Source organism: Sorex araneus, chromosome 4 (assembly GCF_027595985.1).
Source record: "Sorex araneus isolate mSorAra2 chromosome 4, mSorAra2.pri, whole genome shotgun sequence".
Classification (NCBI taxonomy): Eukaryota; Metazoa; Chordata; class Mammalia; order Eulipotyphla; family Soricidae; genus Sorex; species Sorex araneus.
Window position 1 is genome coordinate 191,794,154 of NC_073305.1, and position 18,686 is coordinate 191,812,839.

The 18,686-nt window shown below is 60.8% G+C and overlaps 1 protein-coding gene across 3 annotated transcripts in view; it reads right to left on the reverse strand.

The window, feature by feature from the left end:
* Positions 1–12,824: 12,824 nt before the first annotated feature.
* The window catches only part of MAD1L1 (mitotic arrest deficient 1 like 1), a 241,059-nt gene continuing 235,197 nt past the window's right edge, over positions 12,825–18,686 (reverse strand). For all 3 annotated transcript variants that reach the window (XM_055136365.1, XM_004617354.2, XM_055136366.1), the window contains one exon: positions 12,825–13,073. In XM_055136365.1, the coding sequence (XP_054992340.1) occupies positions 12,915–13,073 (159 nt within the window). In that variant the 3' untranslated portion in view covers positions 12,825–12,914. The remainder of the gene's footprint in view (positions 13,074–18,686) is intronic.

Below are 18,686 nucleotides of genomic sequence, written 5' to 3' on the forward strand. Positions count from 1 at the left end.
ACACACCTGGCCAGGGGGTGCAGCCTATGGCCCTGCTGGACAGTGGCTGGCCCTGATGGTGGCCCACTGTCCGGAGAGCTTGTCTTGTGGCCCCGATGCCCGTGGTTGCCGAGGCTCAGCTCCACGGGTCGTGCTTGTAGACAGGCTGAGGGCCAGGAGCCTCACAGCCTCCCACCAGGCCTCTGCTGCCCTCTCCGCTGTCCGCCCCCCGCTGCCTCCCCCAGGGGCTTCTGCCCACCGAGCCCAGCCCACACCCTCCTCATGGGCTGTGGCCCAGGAGGGCCCTGCCACACCCCATGCCCTTGGCTGGGTGGTCCTGACGTCTGCAGCCCCTGGCTGGTCCTGTCGGGGCTGCTGTAGGTGGTCACTGGTGTGGCAGCAGAGCCCACCTTGAAGCACAGAGAAGTGAGAGCTGGGCTGCGGCAGCTGGGGTGGGCGCTGCCACTGCTGACAGACCCGCCTGCACCCAGAGTGGCTCTAGGAGACAGGCTGACGTCGAGAAGCAAAGGAGTTGGTGCCCGCGCTCAGTGACTGCCTGGCACTCGCCTGTAGCCCCTTCTTTATGCAAGCGGCGGCCGCAGGTCTGTGAAGCGTTTCTTCCTCAGGGACTGTCCCCTTGAGTGGAGGCGGGTGCTGGAGGCGCCGCCTGGGAGGAGAGATGATAAGGGTGGCGGTGGATGCCGGTGCTGGTGATGACCATGGCAGTGACGAAGGTGAAGGTGAAGGTCATGGGAGGCAGCTCAGCACCCTGAGCTCTGTGAGGTGGCATCGCCACAGCCTCCTTACGGTTCAGCCTTTCTCTTCTTGATCCACCTTCTGGCTTTAAGGTTTAAATGTGAGACAGTCAGGGGGCTGGAGCCATAGCACAGCGTGTAGGGCGTCTGCCTTGCACATGGCCAACCTGGGTTCAATCCCCGGCATCCCATGTGGTCCCCTGAGCACCGCCAGGAGTAATTCCTGAGTGCAGAGCCAGGAGTAACCCCTGAGCATCGCCAGGTGTGACCCAAAAAGAAAAAAAAAAAAGGGACAGTCGGAGGCCAGAGAGCATAGTAGGTCGGACACCTGCCTTGCGTGCATCCCACCCCATTCGATCCATGCCTCGTAGGGTTCCCTGAGCTCTGCCGGGCGTGATTCCTGAATGCAGAGGCCCATCACTGGGTGTGGCCCCGAAACAAAACTAAATGTGGAATAATCAGAGTCAGGAGACCACTGGGGTGCCCCCTCTCCCTGGAGCAGCCCGATGTGGTCCTGCCCGGCGTGGTCCAGCTGGACTCAAACGTGTCTTCCCTCCCCGCCAGCTGCTCTGAGCTCTGCGTGCCTGCCACAGGGCAGATTCCAAAACTGTGCCCTCCCTGCCAGCCAAGTGCCTGGCCGCAGCTCTGTCCTCTGTGCCTCAAGGCCTACTTCTGCCTGCATCCAAGTTCTGGGTTCGGGCTGGGGTCACACTCTGACACGTCCCCTGGCTGGGGTATGAGGGGCTCTTGTAGAAAAAGCTCTGAGGAGGCCACTGCCCCCCAGGCCTTGCTCATGCTCTAGCTCTGCTCTCACTGGGGGGGGGGACACTGGGTGCTCGCCTCACACACACCTGCGGCTGGACACAGGTCTGGATCAAGGCGGACACAATGGATGCCACGCATGGCTGGAACCCTATCCGCAGGGTGGTGACGCAGCCGGGCACCTCTTGGGTGTGCACTTCAAGAAGTAGATTTCCAGGGGGCCCGGCTGAGTGATGCTTGGAGCCAAATCCTTCTGGGAACCTTCCCAGTTTCCCTCCTAAGCTCCACTGTCTTTCATGCATGTTTGGAATGCTTTCTTCAATCATTAGTTAGTGGAGCACTTGAGTTTTTTCTAAAATCTCGAGTCCCATACCGGGGAGGGGTGAGTGTCTGTCTGGAGAGCTGTAAGTTCATGCCTTGCACACGAGACCTGGGCTTGATCCTGGCACTAATCTAGGACACCCCCATCAGGGTGCTCCTGCCGAGACAGTCCAGCCGGAAGCCGCAGAGAAACAGTTCTGGGGCCACACCCAGCAGTTCCCAGGGTGGAGCTCAGGGGACCCTCTCGGGTACCGGGGATCAGCCTGCGTCAGTCCGTGCAAGGTGAAGGCCCTGCCTGCTGCCTGCCGCTCTGAGCCCTGGGATGGAGAAATAGCTCATATTCGGGCCAAGCAGAAGCTGGGGGGGCAGCAGCTGTAGCAATCAAAAGACCTTCAAAGAGGGGCACGAGCACCCGAGGGTCCCAGGCCACAGGCAGAGGCCTTCATGAGCACCGAAGCAGCCATGGCACTGTTTGTGCGTGTAAGCAGGTCACAGGCCGAAGGGAGACAGGTTGCGGCGTGATGGAGCGGGAGATGGCACTTCTGCCTGGCCAGAGGCAGTGAGGCCCTGCGGCCAGCTCAGGGGAAGCTCCTGAGGAAGCGGTCAGGAGCACCCGGGTCCCAGCACTGTGCCACAGACTCCCAACTTCCCAGGGACACTCCAGGATGGGGCAGGCTTCTCTGAACAAGGGGACGGAGATGACGCTCTTTCCTTCCCATTCACGTGCTTCTTCCAACCACAGTAATGTCCACCTGTGAGGCCAGAGTGGGAGGCAGCCACCCAGGTTCAATCTCTAGCACCACGCATGGCCAGGGAGACCCTGGGCACTGGGGTCAGAGCCAGGAGCAAAGCTGACACCCCTGTGTGTGGCTGCCAAAGCAAAGGAATAATGATGACAACAGTGTCAAACTTGAAACCAGTTAGAAGAGGCCGGACAAAACACAGTAATAGGCTACAGAAGCACCAAGGGTCAGAGAAGGAATGGAAACAAAATGTGTAGAAGTTCCTGAGGGGCCGCACATACCACAAAAGTTTGATTTGTGGCTCTAACATAAAAAATGTCTTGAGGAAACTGAAAATAAGACAGTAAATTTCGAGAAGCACCAGTGCTGTTCCGAGGAGCTGCGCAGTGTAAGCAACTGCGTGAGCACACGGAGTGAGGGCAGAGCCGGGGGCGCGTGCCTTGCACACAGCACCCAGGGGCCTAGGGGTGGCCTCTAGCACAGAGCCTGGTACAAGCCCTGAGCACAGGCCCTAAACGGAAACAACCCACAAAGAGAAACAAGGAAACATCCAAATAAACTACCTAGTTTTACACCTCAAGGAACTAGAAATGAACAAACAGCCCAAGTTAATAGGAGGCAGGAAGGAGCGAACGGAGTGAGGAAAGTGAGATGGCAAGGGAGCACGGAGGTGGTCGGCTTGGCTCGGAGGGCCCGCTGTGCACAGGGCTCGCTGCAGACAGGGCGCAAAGCAAGCTCCCTCCCCGCCGTCTCTTCGCTCCAGCTCCAGAGGTTTTTTTTTTTCAAAAGATGAACATATTTGACAGCCCCTTAGCTATACTCACTGTGTATGTGTGTGTATGCATGTGTGTGCGTGTATGCGTGGGTGCATGTGTGTGTGTGCGTGCATGCATGTGTGCGTGCGTGTGTGCATGCATGTGTGCACGTGTGTGTGCGTGTGCATGTGCACTTGTGAGGGTAAGGAAGGGGCAGAGAGAGTTGATCCAGGGGTTATTGGCGATTTGTTTTTGTCCAGCTTGGAAAGGTCTCAGCCCCTGGAGCCGTGCAGCAGCTGCTTTGACCTGCAGACAGCTGATAATGACCCAGAGCAGAGCCGGGACTGAGCCCTGTGCACGCCCCACTGGGCCTAGGGCCTGTCTAATTTCTGGGTACTGCGTCCCACACCTTTGGGTGCTCGCCCAAGTCGCCACTAGCCTGGGCACACGTGGCATCAGCAAAGCCGGCCAGCAACGTGGTGCGCAGCTCTAAGGGCCAGACAGGGGGGGGGGCAGCCCTGGGCCGTGCGAGCCCCTGCTTGGTGCTGCAGCCGTGTTGTTGGCATTTTACATGCAGCTGACCACAGTTCACAGCCCAGTGCCACAAAGGGGCCTCCGAGCTCCGTTGGGCGTCTGGGGGAGAGCGGGAACTGCCCGCCCCAGCCCCTCCACACCCTCCTCAAAATGAAGCGGACTTCACACCCGGCACCCCACACGCGCGAAGCATGCGTGGGGACTGCCAGCAGCAGGACAGGCCGGAGCGTAGAAGCAGAGACTGATTCCTGGAAGCAAAGTCTGGACAGCTTCCCTGGAATCCAGACGCCAGCAAGAACGGGGAGGGGGCTGCTCCCCGACTCGCCCCCTGCGGTCACAGGATGGGCACAGAGCACTGCAGACCTCACGGCTGCACAGTGCAGGGCTGACCACACGCCTGATCAGGGGGCGTCAGAGCCAGGTGGGGGATGGCCAGAGCCCACAATCAGAGAGATCAAATGAGAAGAAAGACCCCAGGAGCTCACGATGGAGCACTGGCCAGACCCAGCACCCACTAGGACAGGACAGGACACGGTGAAGCGGGCAGAGGGTCTGCTCCGTCCCAGCCCCTCTCCCGCCACTCCGGGTGCCCTGGACTCCCTGCTGCGACACTCGCTTTTATCCCACCTCCTACTTTGATGGTCTGGGGGCCACACCCAACGTGCTCAGGGCTGACCCCGGGCTCTGTGGGGTAGTGGGGCTGCACCTGCCCTCCCCTCCGGATTGGACTCTGGTCCCTCCTGTCATGTGCTTGTTTGGTCAGCGGCCACCCTCAGTTGTTCTCAGGGCTGAGTCCTGATCTCTGATCTGCACTCAGGAATCACTCCTGGAGGGGCCTGGGGTGTCCAGGGATCGAGCACAGGCCAGCAAGGTAGCGCTCCCCGCTCTGTTGTCTCTGGTCCCACCTGGCGGAGCAGCGTTTCCTGGCATTTATGACGATAAGAAGTGTCCAGGCTAGACAGGAAGAACTAAAACTGTCAGTATATACAGACAACATTCTGTATAGCCATAATCATCTTAAAACCTTAAGATTCCACAAAAATATCCTCTTAAATGTGGGCACCAGGGCTCAGCTCGAAAGCACCACCTTGCAAATGTGAGGCCATGGCTCGATCCCAGCACTGAGCACCTGTGCAGAGATGAGCCTGGTGGCTCCCTGGGGTCTGGCATCTCGACAGAGTGCTCTCCAAGCACTGTGACCATGTGCTACCCCCCGAAGTGTGACATCGCACAGAGTAGGTGCGACCTCTGGTCACTACATGGAGAAGGGAGGGAGGCAGGAAAGAGAAGACAGAGGTAGGGAAGGGAGGAGAGGAGAAAACAGAGGAAGGGAGGGAGGTAGTAAGGACCTGGGACCACAGAGAGTGAGCTCTCCGGGTGAGGTCAACACAGAGTGGTTCCCACACATCAGCCCTACACACTGTGCTGCCTCACACACGCGGACTCGGAAAGGGATTTAGCTGGTCTCTTTACAACCGGACCCAAAGGAACAGCAGACACACCCAGGGAAGAAAATAAATCTAATCAGAGAAATGTATAAATTTGAACTGAAAACTGACATGACACTAATGGGGACCCAAGCGGGCGAGGTGTCTGGGAACCAGAGACCGCCACCGGCAGTCCAGACCCCTGCACCAGCAGAGTCCCACACTGTCTCACAAGGACTGAGCACTCTGGTGGGGGTGGAAGTGCCAGACTGCAACAAGCCAGCTTGAGACGGGCTACAGGGGAGAGGCAGCGTGGTGGGGAAGGGGCTCGCCTCCCACGTGGCCATCTCAGGGTCAATTCCTGCCTGCATGGGGTCCCCGAGCACTGCCAGGTGTGCCCTCAAAACAAACCAGAGAGAGAGGGGGAAGGATGGAGGGAAGAAGAGAGAGGAAGAGATGGAGAGGGGGGAGAGAGAGGGAAAGAGAGGGAGAGAAAAAGGAGAGAGGGAGGGAGAGAGGGAAGGGGAGAGAGAGGGAGAAGAGAGGGACAGGGTGGGGGGAAGAAGAGGGAGAGAAGAGAGAGGGAGAGAGAGAAGGAGGGAGAGAGGGACCGAGGGAGGGAGAGAGGGAAGGAGAGAGGGAGGAGGGATGGAGTAAGGGAGGGAGGGAGGGAAGAGGGGGGAGGGAGGGTGCTAGAACCACCCGCATCCTGGCAAGCTGCAGGATCAGCCTGGTGCCGTGAAGAGGAGGCAGGGCAGACTCAGTCGGCGGAGGGCGAGCCCAAGTCAGCCCACACCTGTGTGGTAACTGACGGACAGCAAAGGCTGACAGTGTCCACCGGGGAAGATGCTGGGAAAGTGGCAGCTGCTCTGCCTCCAGCTGCCCATGCGGGCTGCGGCCACGTGGCCTAAGGAGGAGACGCATGGGGAAGGCGTGCAGAGCCCGTGCGGTGGGTCCGTCCCCCGTGAATGTGCTCAGGACTCTCATGCTGAACTTCTGGTCCAGTGCATGGAAAATTGCCAGGAGTGCCCCTGCAGCCCCAAGCACTGCGGGAGCCCCAAGGCTGTGCTGACTTGGCACCTGTCCCCAGCGCTTCCCTCTGCAGGCCCCGGGTTCGGGAGAACGTCAGGCCCCAGAGCCTGTCCCCAGCCAGACCTGCAGGGATGGCCACGCCACACGCAGGGCAGGCGGGTCCCTGCGTCGGGGGCTCCAGCCCACCAGACACGACTTGTGTTGTCCTCCGGCTTGTCCTGAGGTGTGTGAGGCTGGCGCACGGACGTCTGACTAGACGCTGGCGGCCCATGGGGGTGGAAAGATGCCCGCTCCCCACAGCCAGCCCCGTGGTCACTCCTCTCTGCCCCTGGGCTTTTCCTGGCTGCCCCCCATGCACCTGCTCCTGGGAGCATGCGAGGCTCACTGGACCCTCTCCTGGGCTCGTCCGCTGTCCACTAACTCACCTGCACGAGGGTAGGCCGTGATGTCTCAACTCTTACTCTGGGGCCGGGTACGGGTGTGCCTCCCCATCCCCTGCGCACTTCCTTCTCCCCGAGCCCCCTCCAGGGTGGAGTCCCTCCTGTGCAGCTCCCGCCCTGAGGGGCGATGGGCAGCTAGGGGATGCCCACAGAAGAGTGGCTTGCACGCACCTGAGGTGGCCTTCTCGTCTGCAGACAGGGCTGTCTCTGAGCACTTCCTGGGGGACTTGGGGAAAGGGCCTCAGAGGTTCAGTGACACCTGGCTTCCCTCCTGATGCAGCCAGGGAAGTGACACAAGAACCCTGTAGGGGTCGCATGCGGCTCTCCCTCACCAGCCCACTGGTCCTGGCTCTCTGCCATGGTGCCTGGTGTCCCCAGGGCTGCCCCTGTCACCTCCTGCAGTCTGAGGGTCTCCCCAGGACACCATAGAAACTGAGAAGAGTCTGTCAGGACAGCAAGCCAGCTCCTGGGGTGTGGGGGGGCTCCTGTGTGTGTGTGGTAACTGCATATGGGGGTCCCATGTGTGTGGGGTCCTGCATCTGTGGGATTCTGCGTCTGTGGATTGGCATGTCTGTGGGTTCCTGTGTCTGTGGGTTCCCATCAGTGGGTTCCTGTGTCTGTGGGTTCCTGTGACTGTGGGCTCCCGTGACTGTAGGGTTCCCATTCCGTGGGTTCTCGTGCCTGTGTGTTTCCGTGTCTGTGGGTTCCCATGTCATGGGTTCTCGTGCCTGCGGGTTCCCGTCTGTGGATTCTGTGTCTGTGGGTTCTGATCCATGGGTTCCTGTGACTATGGGCTCCCATGACTGTGGGTTCCCATGTCTGTGGGAACTATGAGTTCCCGTGACTATGAGTTCCCATGTCTGTGGGGTCCGTGTGTCTGTGGGTTTCCGTGACTGTGGGTTCTTGTGTCTGTGGGTTCCCGGGTCCGTGGGTTCTGTGTCTGTGAGTTCCGTGTGTCTGTGGGTTCCCGTGACTGTAGGCCTGTCCTCACCAGGCTGTCCCTTATTCTTCAGGACCACTGATCAAGTCCAGCTGTGGACAAAGCGCTTCCTGGGCAGGGTGTGTATAATCCCTGTTGTCCCACCTTGGGGTGGGCTGGGCTGGTTTCAGCTTCTCCACAGAGCAGTGGGCGCCAGCCCTGCTCTCTCCAGCTAAGGCCAGCCTCACTTCTCCTGGCACCTGACTGGGCCAACGCGAGCCTCCAGGCTAGGCCAGAGAATGACACCAGCAGGGCCTCAGGGCTGCGGTGCTCAGGGGCTGTGTGGGACCTGGCTGGCCTGGGTTGGGCCTGCAGGTGCCTGGGGACACAGGGAGCAGATTAGGGGTGATGGTCCAGGGGATGAACTAGGGGCGATGGTCCCACGCAGTCTGCAGAATTCCCTCTGTGGGGTGGTGTGTTTACCGAGATCGCCAATGATCTCCCCTCGCCTCAGTGTAGACGCCATCCCTGGCGCCTCGTGAGTGGGGGACGTTCCCTTCCCTGACGACTCGCCACCACCGCTGGGCGAGGGCCGGCTCCTCACGCCCGTCACGCTCTTGCTGCTGGAACAGCACAATCCAGGATGAAGCTTTTCTGCCTGTTTTGCTAATTTCTATTTTCCTGAGCACTCACCCATTTCATCTGTGTTTTCAGATTTATTGGCAAAATGGTGTTCATAACATTCCCTTATTAAACTTTTAAATCTCCTGCCGGCAGTAATGGTCCCTCTTCAACCCTAATCGTTTTATTTGTGTTTTCTATCTTTTAAAAGTTGATCAGTTTGGCTGAGGTTTATCAACTATGAGTTTTTTTTTTTTTTAAACAACTTGGTCTTTGCTGTTCCCTGTCTCCTTGCGTCTCACTCTCTATTCCAATAACTTCTGCCTTTATCTCTATTGTTTCCTTCCATTTCTCTGGCTGTACCCTCATCTTTACTCGTGCTTTGTTTTCATTTCGTTGAGGATTGGATGACGGGATGGGGGAGGGCACCTGCCTTGGACACAGCTGATGTAGGTTTAATCCCCAGCATCTCTGAACCCACCAGGAGCACAGAGCCAGGAGTAAGCCCTGAGCATTGCTAGGTATGGTCCAAAAACCAACCCAAAAAATTCATTTTGCTCTTTTTTTGATGCATGCATTTATGAGTCCAAATCATGTCTAGGTACCAGCTTGGAGCTTCTTCCTGGTGGGAGCCAAGGCCAGCAGGCTGGGTGTGGCCCTAGGCCCCGGCGAGCCTGTGCCCAGAGCGTGCATGGCTGGACCCTTCCTCCGCTGCTGCAGCACCCCCCACCATCGCCCCCGCGCCCGGTGATGCTTTCCTCCAGCCTCCCAGGCTCTGCGCACTGTCTGGCTGGGTCTCCAGCAAAACTTGAAAAATAAGAGCAAATTAACCCCAAAGCAAACAGCGGGAAGGGAAGCACACGAGAGCAGAAATGAATGATATGGAAAAGAGAAAAACAACAGAGAAATCAATGAAACCGAAAGCTGATTCTTTGAAAAGGTCAATAAAATAGAGAAATCTGGCCTGACCAGAGGAGACGTAATAAATTAACGTCCCAGGGGCCTCCTGGAGGTGCCCTAAGATCCCCCAGTCTCTGGGAGAAGAGCGGGGAGGGGGCCGCCCTCGCCCCTGCCGGGACTTCCCTCCCGCTGCAGCCCTGCCTGGGGAGACTCACCAGAGGGAGGCTTCTTGGGCCCGTGCCCACCCCCCATGGCGCTTAAGGCTGCAGCAGGCCGCCAAGGGCAGCGGGCACCTGGACCCCGTGCCACCCCGCCTCCCCCAGGCGGTCCGGTGATGAGCTGCACCCACACCCACTGTCGCAGAAACGGGGGAAATTGGGCCACTCTGTATGGCTCATGGTCCGAGGCCAGTCCTGATGGGGCCTTGCCCTGCGGGGGGGTCAGGCCCGTGAGCACCTCCCCGCCCCAGGAAACTGAGAGGAACCCCCCCCCCCACCAGCTCCCTACACACCCTTCCAGACTAAGGTGGTTCTCAGTTCCCAGGTCCTGGTCACATGGACTCCAGGGACTGGGCAGTGGCCCGACGTGTCGCCTAGTGGACAAACACACGGGGAATGAAGAAGCTCATCTGAGCAACGGATGGGCCCGGCATTAACCAGCACCTCCAGGGAACGAGCCCCACATTTCCTGTGACCCCACACAGGGGCCGAGCTGCAGGAGTGAGCAGGAGGCTGGGTGTGAGCCCTGGCCCCTCCACGGCCCCCTGAGCCACCAGGAGTGACCCCTGAATCGCTGGGAGTAGCAGCACTCCTGCCTAGGCCCAGCGAGCAGAACCAGCTCCCGGCCCGGCCCAGGGGGCTGGGGTGGCACTTCACCCACCTCCACTCACCTCTGTTCACCAGGACTGAGGGGCACCCCGGCACTCGGGGCTGACTCCAGGCTCTGCACTCACAGGCCACTCCTGGTGGGGCCCTGGTGACTCTGTGGAGGGGGGGTCAAACACAGCAAGGCAAACGTCCACCTGCTGTCCCACGATAATCTTTAAAAAAGAAACTTCTCTCCTCCTCTTGAGGCTTCTGGTGCTTCCCAGTGTGGAAGAACCTGAGCCCAGCTGTTTGTTCTCAAGTGGAACAAGCCTCGGTTCCGGGTACGGAGGACCGGGCCCAGGGTGGGCGGGGCCTCCAGCAGCCCCCCAGGACTCACCCCCTGGGGCTCACAGCTGGGGGCCAGCCCAGAAGGGGTTAAGATGCCCAGCAATGCAAATTAGATTTAATTAATCCTTTCCATCAGTTGCAAATATACCTTCTGAACTCTATTAAAAACATGAATATGCAAATACAGACCTTTTTTAATTCGCATTTTCAAGGACTTAGTGTTGGGGTTTGATTAGTGAATTCTGTTAACAGCCTGTAAACCTGGTGCAAAATTTAATTTCCATTTTTAAGTTTGGAAAAAAGAGGAAAGGCAGGCGCAGAGGAGGTGGTAACTGAGTTTGTTCTCTGCACTCAGTGGCCCGGCTGTACCCCCAGAGGTGGCCAATCGAGTGCAGTGCCAGGGCTGTCTGGGGGCTCCACTTCTATAACCCCATTTTCCAGGTGTGGAGTCGGAGGGTTGGGGCACCGGGCAGTAGAGCAGAGCCACCGGAGCCTGCGCAGGAGGCCAGCGGGGCTGCCCGAGACCAGGGTGTGGGCGTCACTCACTGCTGCCCGTTGTTCTCAGCTGGACGCTGATGCCAGTGGCCCCGGCTCAGCCTGGAGGCACAGGAAGGGCTGTGGGGCTGGAGCCCCCAGGGCTGCTTCGGGAGCTGGTTTGGAGTGTGACTATGAACAGCACTGAGCATCTCGGAGCCTAAGTGAGATGCAAATATGGTTTTCTCAATGCGCTGCTAAAAAAATTCTTCAACAGTTTTCCATTACATATCATAAAGGAAATCACTGTCACTGTCCTCCCCTTGCTCATCAATTTGCTCGAGCGGGCACCAGTAACGTCTCCATTGTGAGACTTGTTACTGTGTTTGGCATGTCGAATACGCCATGGGGAGCTTGCCAGGCTCTGCTGTGTGGGCGGGATACTCTCGGTAGCTTGGTGGGCTCTCCGAGAGGAGTGGAGGAATCAAACCTGGGTCGGGTGCGTGCAAGGCAAACGCCCTACCCGCTGTGCTACCGCTCCAGCCCCACAAAGGAAATAAAACTTGAAAAATAAAATAAAAATTTACATGTGTTGGGCAAAATGAAACATGCTGAAATAAGTCACGTGTCACTTCTTGCTCTTCCAGTGTGGCCTGTGCATATTCTGTGGCTGCTCGTGGCGGGGCAGAGCTGAGAGGACGGTGAGGGAGAGCACAGCCGGGCCGGGCACCGCCGCGTGTCCCTCCTGGCCTCGGTCTGGTGCCCACCTCTCACCAGGCCTTCAGCCAGGCCGAACCAGCTGCCCTGGCAAGGGCCTCTCCTTTGTTGCCTCTTCACAGGCGCGTCCACTCTGGCTGCACAGGTGCTGGCCGGGACCCTGGAGGTCCAGCCCATTTGGGGCACCGAGAGGGTTCTCAGGACCATGGATGGCGCCTCATGTCGGGCAGAGAGGCAGAGTCACCCGGACCTCGGCTCCTGAAGGAGGGATCTGGCTTTTGTCACTTCCCGAGTCATTGGGGGGCCGGGGCCAAGGAACACTGGAAGCCCGCTGGGTCCTGCCATCGCATGGGGCTTCTGTGGCCTGACGGGACCCGCCAAAGCACGACTGACTGTGCAGTGCTCACGCCTGGGGCTCTCCAGACCTGGGGGGCCGCAGAGGCCAATGGTTCCTGTGGCCCACAGGGTCTGCCTCAAACTTGGGCTGAGGCCATGGTGAGCACTGGATGTCCGAGTCCAGCCAGAAAGAAGACCCCAAGTGTTGGAGCAGAGGCCCAGACTGGCCTTGGTCACCCTCAGATTGCTGAGGGGCGACGCAAGCCCTGAGACTCAGGGTCTGGGGCATGTGACCTGGATGTAGCCCCCGACTGCTCAGGCAGGGGCTCTGGGCAGAGGCTGTGGGCGCCGGTGGCCGGAGGATGGTAGGGACGGGGCTAAGGCTGGGGCAGAGTGGACGCAGCCTCCTGTGTGTGCAGCCCGAGTCGGCTGGTCTCCAGGGTGTCAGGGAAGCTGGAAGGAACCCCCACATCCTGGCAATTATAGTTTATCGCTGCGGCACTAATCCCTTAAAATTAGTCATTAGTGGCTTAAGAGGCATTTAGCATCAGGCGCCCACTAATGAACGGGGTTTAGGGGGGCCAGAACCAGAACTTTCCACGGCCGGAGCTCCGGGAGCCGGGTAGGGCTAGTGCACCCCTATCCCCAGAGCTCAGCCTGAGCCTCCCACCTGCCGGGCGGGTGTGCAGATGGGAGAGGGAGTGGGACAGCTTGGCCGGCACCTCCCTGTCTGCGGGAGAGAAGGTGCCCATGTGCCCTGGGCCAGGGTGGGGCTGCCTGGTCCCCGGGGCCACCCCCGCATCACAGCAAGCAGAGTGTGGGGGTCCTGAGGTTGGGGAGAAGGGCAGGGCCGGGGAGACCCCTGCCCCTGGCTTGCTCCAGCACCCACCACCTGCCCGGCCAGTCCCTCGGTGCCCGAGCACCTGCAGTGGCTGGCGGGGCACACACACACGGACCCGGGGCACACAGCGACCTTTATTCAGAGAAGCGGGGGCCCCGGCCAGCCCCCGGCCGGCGGTGCGGCGAGTGTGCGGAGCGGGCGGCCCTAGGCCAGGGTCTGGCGGCTGAAGAGGTCGAGGGTGAGGGCACTGAGGAAGGCGGGGATGCTGTCCTGGCGCTGCAGGTGCAGCTCGATGAGCTCGGGCACGGTCCTCGAGAACTCTGTCTCCAGCAGCTGCATCTGCGCGCCCGCTGGGCCGGCCGCCTGCAGGAGGAGAGACACGTCAGCACTCGGGGCCTCGGGCCTCCTGCCCCAGGCCGGCTGGGCCCCGACTCCCCGAGCCAGCAGCATCCTGGTGCCCACCCGGCCGGGAGCACGGTGAGGGGCACGCGCCTGGCGCGGGGGAGGGGTGCGTCCGCCCATCAGTGGTGCCTGTTGGCGGCTAATACATTTAGCCTTGTCAGAGTTCAGCACAAACCATTTTTAAACAAAAATAAGAGAAACCACTCTGACCTTTTACCAAGAAAATCCTTTCATTTCTGATTTCCCCTAAATGTCAGGGCAGCTCCGCCGGTGGCTGACGGGAGGGGCCCGGCCCAGGCCTCGGCCAGAAGCTGCACGGGTCTTCACCAGAGCTGGCTCTGGCGCCATCCCACACCACTCCTGGCACCTGGGGGGCTCACTGCTTCCACCAGCACCGCGAGACAGCATCAGTGCTGGCCCACATGCCACGGAGACGCCGGGCCGGGCGGCCAGGTGCTGCCTGGGTAGGGAGGGACCAGACCAGGCTCGAACACCAGCTGGTCTCCGGCCGGGCTGCACTCACACTGGGGCTGGGGGCTGCTGGCTCTGAGATGGACAGTTTCTGAACAGCCCTCGGCCCCTGAACTGGATGGGGGGGGGGGCAGGGCTTGCACCAAGGCCCGAGATCATCTCCCTGGAGCTTGGTGGGACAGATGAGGCCAGCCCGGCACCCCACGCCCCTCCCAGATCAGGAGCCATGAAATCGGATGGCCTGATTCTGAGAGGGACAGGAAAAGGGGCTGGGAAGTGCTGAGAGGACGGCGTGTGTGTGACAGACTCGGAGCGGCTGGAGAGAACGGTGTCACCTGACCCAGTTCCCAAGCCAGGGCACAGCAGAGTCCCTGCGGACGGGGCATCGGTGCACGTGGGGCAGAGGCAGGAGGTGGGTGGGCACGTGGGAACTGAGCGGATCCGGCCCTCCTGGGGACTCGGGTCAGGAGGCGGTGGCTGGGGGTCGGGGTCTTGGCTGACTGCTGGCACGTGTTCCGTATGCCCCGGCCCCTGCTGCGGGTCACTGAACGTCAGGCGTGTTGCAGTCGGGGGAGGGGTCATGAGGATGGGAGGACCAGGCCTGCCTCTCTGCAGGCCCCGGGCATCGGCCATGGTCGAAGGCTGCCAGGACACAGAGTGACCAGGGTCATAAAGGAGCTCACACATGACACAGACGCTAATGACACACAAGAGGACAGATGCTTCCCTGAGGGGCAGCCCAACCCCTCGAGGCAGAGAGGATGGAGTGTCGGGAACCTCGACCCGAGGGGCGAGCACGCGGGGAGAAGGCGCTGTGCCCCTCACAAGCGGGACAGCGCCCACCACTGATGGTGACATTCAGCCGGGGCCCCGCAAAACTTCAGAAAGGAACTAAGACACACCCTTGCATGATGCCTGCAGGCTAACAAAAAAAAAAACCCTAAGGGAGAAGCAGGAAGTGACTGGATGAACGGAGAAAGAAATGGGGCCGAGAGCCAGCATCGTGTGGGGGAAACACGGAACGGACAGTGACTCGGGTGGGGCCCGGAGACCGAAAGGAAGCCAAGTCCCGAGTAAGCAGGAGAGGCAGCGAGGGCACCGGAGGCCTGCTGGACGCGGGCACGAGCAGTGACCAGCACCGGCAGACAGAGCCGAAGAGGGCATGGCCTGGGGAGGGGCGGGGGAGCCCTGCTGCCCGGTCGCGAGCAGAGGTGGCTGGCGCCAAGCGAGGGCAACGTTGTGGCACCGAATCCGATGCTGCACGATGAGGGAGACGCCAGCACTGCCAGGGAAATGGTTCCTGGGGGGACGGGAGCCAGACCCCTGCGGCTCAAGGGCAGCTGCAGGCACCCGGGAGGAAGCTCACAGCCCTGGCCAGGGGGCGGGGCAGCCGCAGCGCCCATGCCAGTGTGTGCAGGGCGGCTGTGGGGGCGACTCTGACTCGTGTGCCCAGCCCCACGCGCTGACCCCAACACCGGCCTGGAAGAGAGCGCAGGGCGCGGGGGCTGCGAGGAAGCCCTGCCTCTGGGTCAACTCGGAGCGCGAGGCCAGCACTGGCCCAGGTGGGGAGGACGGAGGAGTCTCTGCCCGGTGCTGCCCACACGTTCCCCGCACACCCGGTGCTGCTACCCCCCAGGGCTGGTCTATGCCAGGCTGCTGGGAGCTGGGATTTTGGAGCCGTGGGGGTCTCTGGGCTGTGTCCCACCACCCTCAGCGGCCACCCGAGGCCAAGTGGCAGGACCGAGATCTCCTCACGAGAGGGAGAGGGGAGGCCCCGCTTCTTAATTAGTACTTGGAGACATCAGCATGCTGTGAGCTTATGGCTTTGTAGATCTTGTGTTTCTGACACTAATTACTCGCAGAGGCTTTTAAAGCCACGTCTCGACTCTGCAACTGCCACGCCGGTAATTGAGCGACAGGAAGTGCAACAGACGCGGCAGGTCACCTCGCTGCCACCTGTGTCTGGGTGGGACGGGGACAGAGACGGAGCTGGAGGACCCGGGCCCAGGCGAGGGCATGCCTGTCACACCTGGCGGCCAGAGGCAGGCAGGCTCCTCCCTCCGAGAAAGGAGGGGCCGGTGCACTGACTGGCACCTGGGCCCCCAACCCCCAGAGCCCGCCCTGTCCCCAGATGCGGCTCGGGCTGGCCTCACCAAGAGCTGCGCTGGGGGCCGACAAACACGGTGCTGGCACGGCAGGAGCCACAACACCATGCCGCCTACGTCTGCCCCACGGCACCCCGGTGGCACACCTGGGACTGGGAACGGCAGTGAGCAACCAGTAAACGGCTGCCCCGGGTCATGACCTGCCCCAGCCTGGTCTCAGAGCTCTCCACTGAGGACCCCTGTGGCCTGGACAGCTGGACACTCTCGGGACAGGGGCCAGCCAAGGTGTTCCCACAGCTGCAAGGGAGCCCTCTGGTAAGCCCCGGACAGCAGGGAGGGCAGGGCCTGTCCACACCCCCTGCTGCCTGGGGACACTGGGGCCGCCTGCCAGGACCCACTCTTCACAGGCCGGGCCCATGTCCCCTGGGCCCAGTGGCGAAGCAGGATGAGCTAAGGGCCTGCAGGGCGGCGGAGACCCGTGTGCAGCTCTGGGGCGTGAGCCAGGCAGGCTGCTCTCGGGGGAGGGGCGGGACGGGCCGAGACCAGGCTTGTTCTGAGACTGCCTGGACCCCACGGGCAGCGGGCCCGAGCCCCACCACCTGCCCAGCCTTCCTGTGGCTGCTGGGGGGACACTGACCGTAGGATGGCACAACCCCAACTGCTTCTGGGATGGAACTATTGCCCACTCCAGGATGACTCCAGGGTCTGTGTCCACTGAACAGGCGACCCCTGCAGTGGCCGGTGTCCACTGCAGGGGTCACTCCTCCTGGCAGGGCTGCAGGGCAGGGAGCACATGTGCGAGCAGTATGGGAGGCTCTGCATGATCTGAGATGAGGCAGATGAAGCTGACAGCAACAGGTGTTTATTTCTGAAGAGCACTTATAGGAAGGGGGTCATTTAATAAACGCCTCGAGGGCACTGCCGAAGGAAGGCCCCCTCGCAGGTCGCTGCCCGGCACGCCCACCCGCTCTCCCCAGCATAGCAGCGACCAGAGTGGCCAGGTGCTCGGAGTGGGGACATCCAGGCCCATGTTTATCACTGGCTCACTCACGACCTGCCCACATACACACACACACCCACTCAAGCACACGTGCACATGTGCTCACTAAACTCAACACCTAGTCACACATGCACACACACCCACTCGCACAAAGCACCGGCTCACACGTGCACACACACACACACAGCACCTGCTCACAAGTGCACATGCGCACACACACACCACTCACACATACACAGCACCTGCTCACAAGTGCACATGCACACATACACACCACTCACATACACAGCACATGTACACATGTGCACATGCACTCACACATGCAGACACACAGCATGCACTCATATGTGCACACACACCGGCTCGTGCCTGCACGCCCTGCTAACGGGTGAGGAGCAGAGGGCCCCTCCCCGCAGCTGTGGGGCAGAGACCCGAGCCAGGGAAGTGGGGACAGCACATGAGGGGCAGGCGGACTCAGCTGCTGTCCTGGACAGACCGTGCCTTCTGTGGAGAATGGCCCACCCTGGCACAGCAGGACCGCCGAGGCTGTGAGCGCCCTGGGAAGAAGGGGCACGGGTCTGGGATCTGAGCCCCTCACAGCTCTGCACCTGCCTGCCCGCTGGGGCTGCCTTTCTTCCTCTGCATACATTAATTATGATATGGTAAACAACAGCGTTTTGAAAAATGCACGTTTCTAGGTGATTGCTTTTTCCCTTTTAATTGGTTGGTTTAACATTTGAAATTTGACTTAATTTCAACTTGATTTTCCTCGCCACGGGGTCGGGCTGAGAGCCGAGGAAATCATTAATAGAGTTCCCAGCCCAGCGTGGCTGCTCCCGGGGTGCTCCAGGGTGGGAGGGTGGCGGTGCCTCAGCCGTCCTGGCCTCACCTGGCCCGGGAGGATGCTGGTCCAGGTGCCCCGAGATGGCCGAGACTGAGGGGCAGCGCTTCCAGTCCTCCCGCTGGCCTCTGCCCTCAGCACGGGGCCGGCAGAGGAGCCCCTGGGGGCCAGAGTGAGGCCAGCCCTGCAGCAGAGCTGACCCCCGCTCTGGCTCCCAGGGGACCTCCTCGGCTCAGACCCCTGCAAGCCTCCTGACCTGCCGCTCTGCGAGGCTCTGGTGTGAAGGGTGAAGGGTGAGGAACCCTCCCTCTGCGCACCCTCCACCCTTCCAACTACCGCATGTCAGTTCTGGGTGCAGGTGCCGGGGCTGGGATACGACCGGGAAAATACAAGACAAAGCGACTACTCTCAGAACTTGTGTGCCCAGTGAGACAGACAAAAAGTAAAATTGCAAATCAGTGTTATAAATATCCAGTGTGTGTGTGGACACACAGCACAGGGGTTAAGGCACTTGGTTGGACCCCAGGTACCGCGTATGGTCCCCAAGCACTGACCCAGAAGGAATCCTTCCCTCCACCTCCTGAACCACAGCACGTGAGCCGGGGTCAGGGCAGTGCTGGGGGTTGGGGGGAGGGGGTGCCCCGCACGCAGGAGGCCTGGGTCTGCACTGGCTCTGCAGGGTCACAGCCAGAGCCAGCACTGGGTGGGGAAAAGCATCAGCATGGCTCCGCCTGGGGCGGGCACTCACTCGTCCTGCACACAGCTGGCCTGGGTCCGACTCCTGAGCACAGAGCCAGGAGCAAGTCCGGAGCACAGCTGGGTGTGGCCCCCAAACAGAGAGTGGTTCCTCAATCCTCAAGATGGCACTGGAGCAGGGCCCCGAGGACCAGAGGAAGGAATCCCGTGGGTGCCAGGGGAGCCGGGCGCAGGAGGTGGGGGGCTTTCCTGGGGACCAGAGGTACCATCTAGCCCTGCCCTGATTCCTGTGTGGCACTGATGCCAGGTTTCACTGTGCTGGTTCAGGCAGGCGGGAGACTGCAGCCCTGCTCTGCTGCAGCCGGGCCTGGTGCTCCCTCCCCTGAGCTCCTGCTCGTCCATCCTGCTCTCAGCCTCCCGAGCCCCACTCCTGCCGGCCAGCCATTTGCTTACTATGAGCT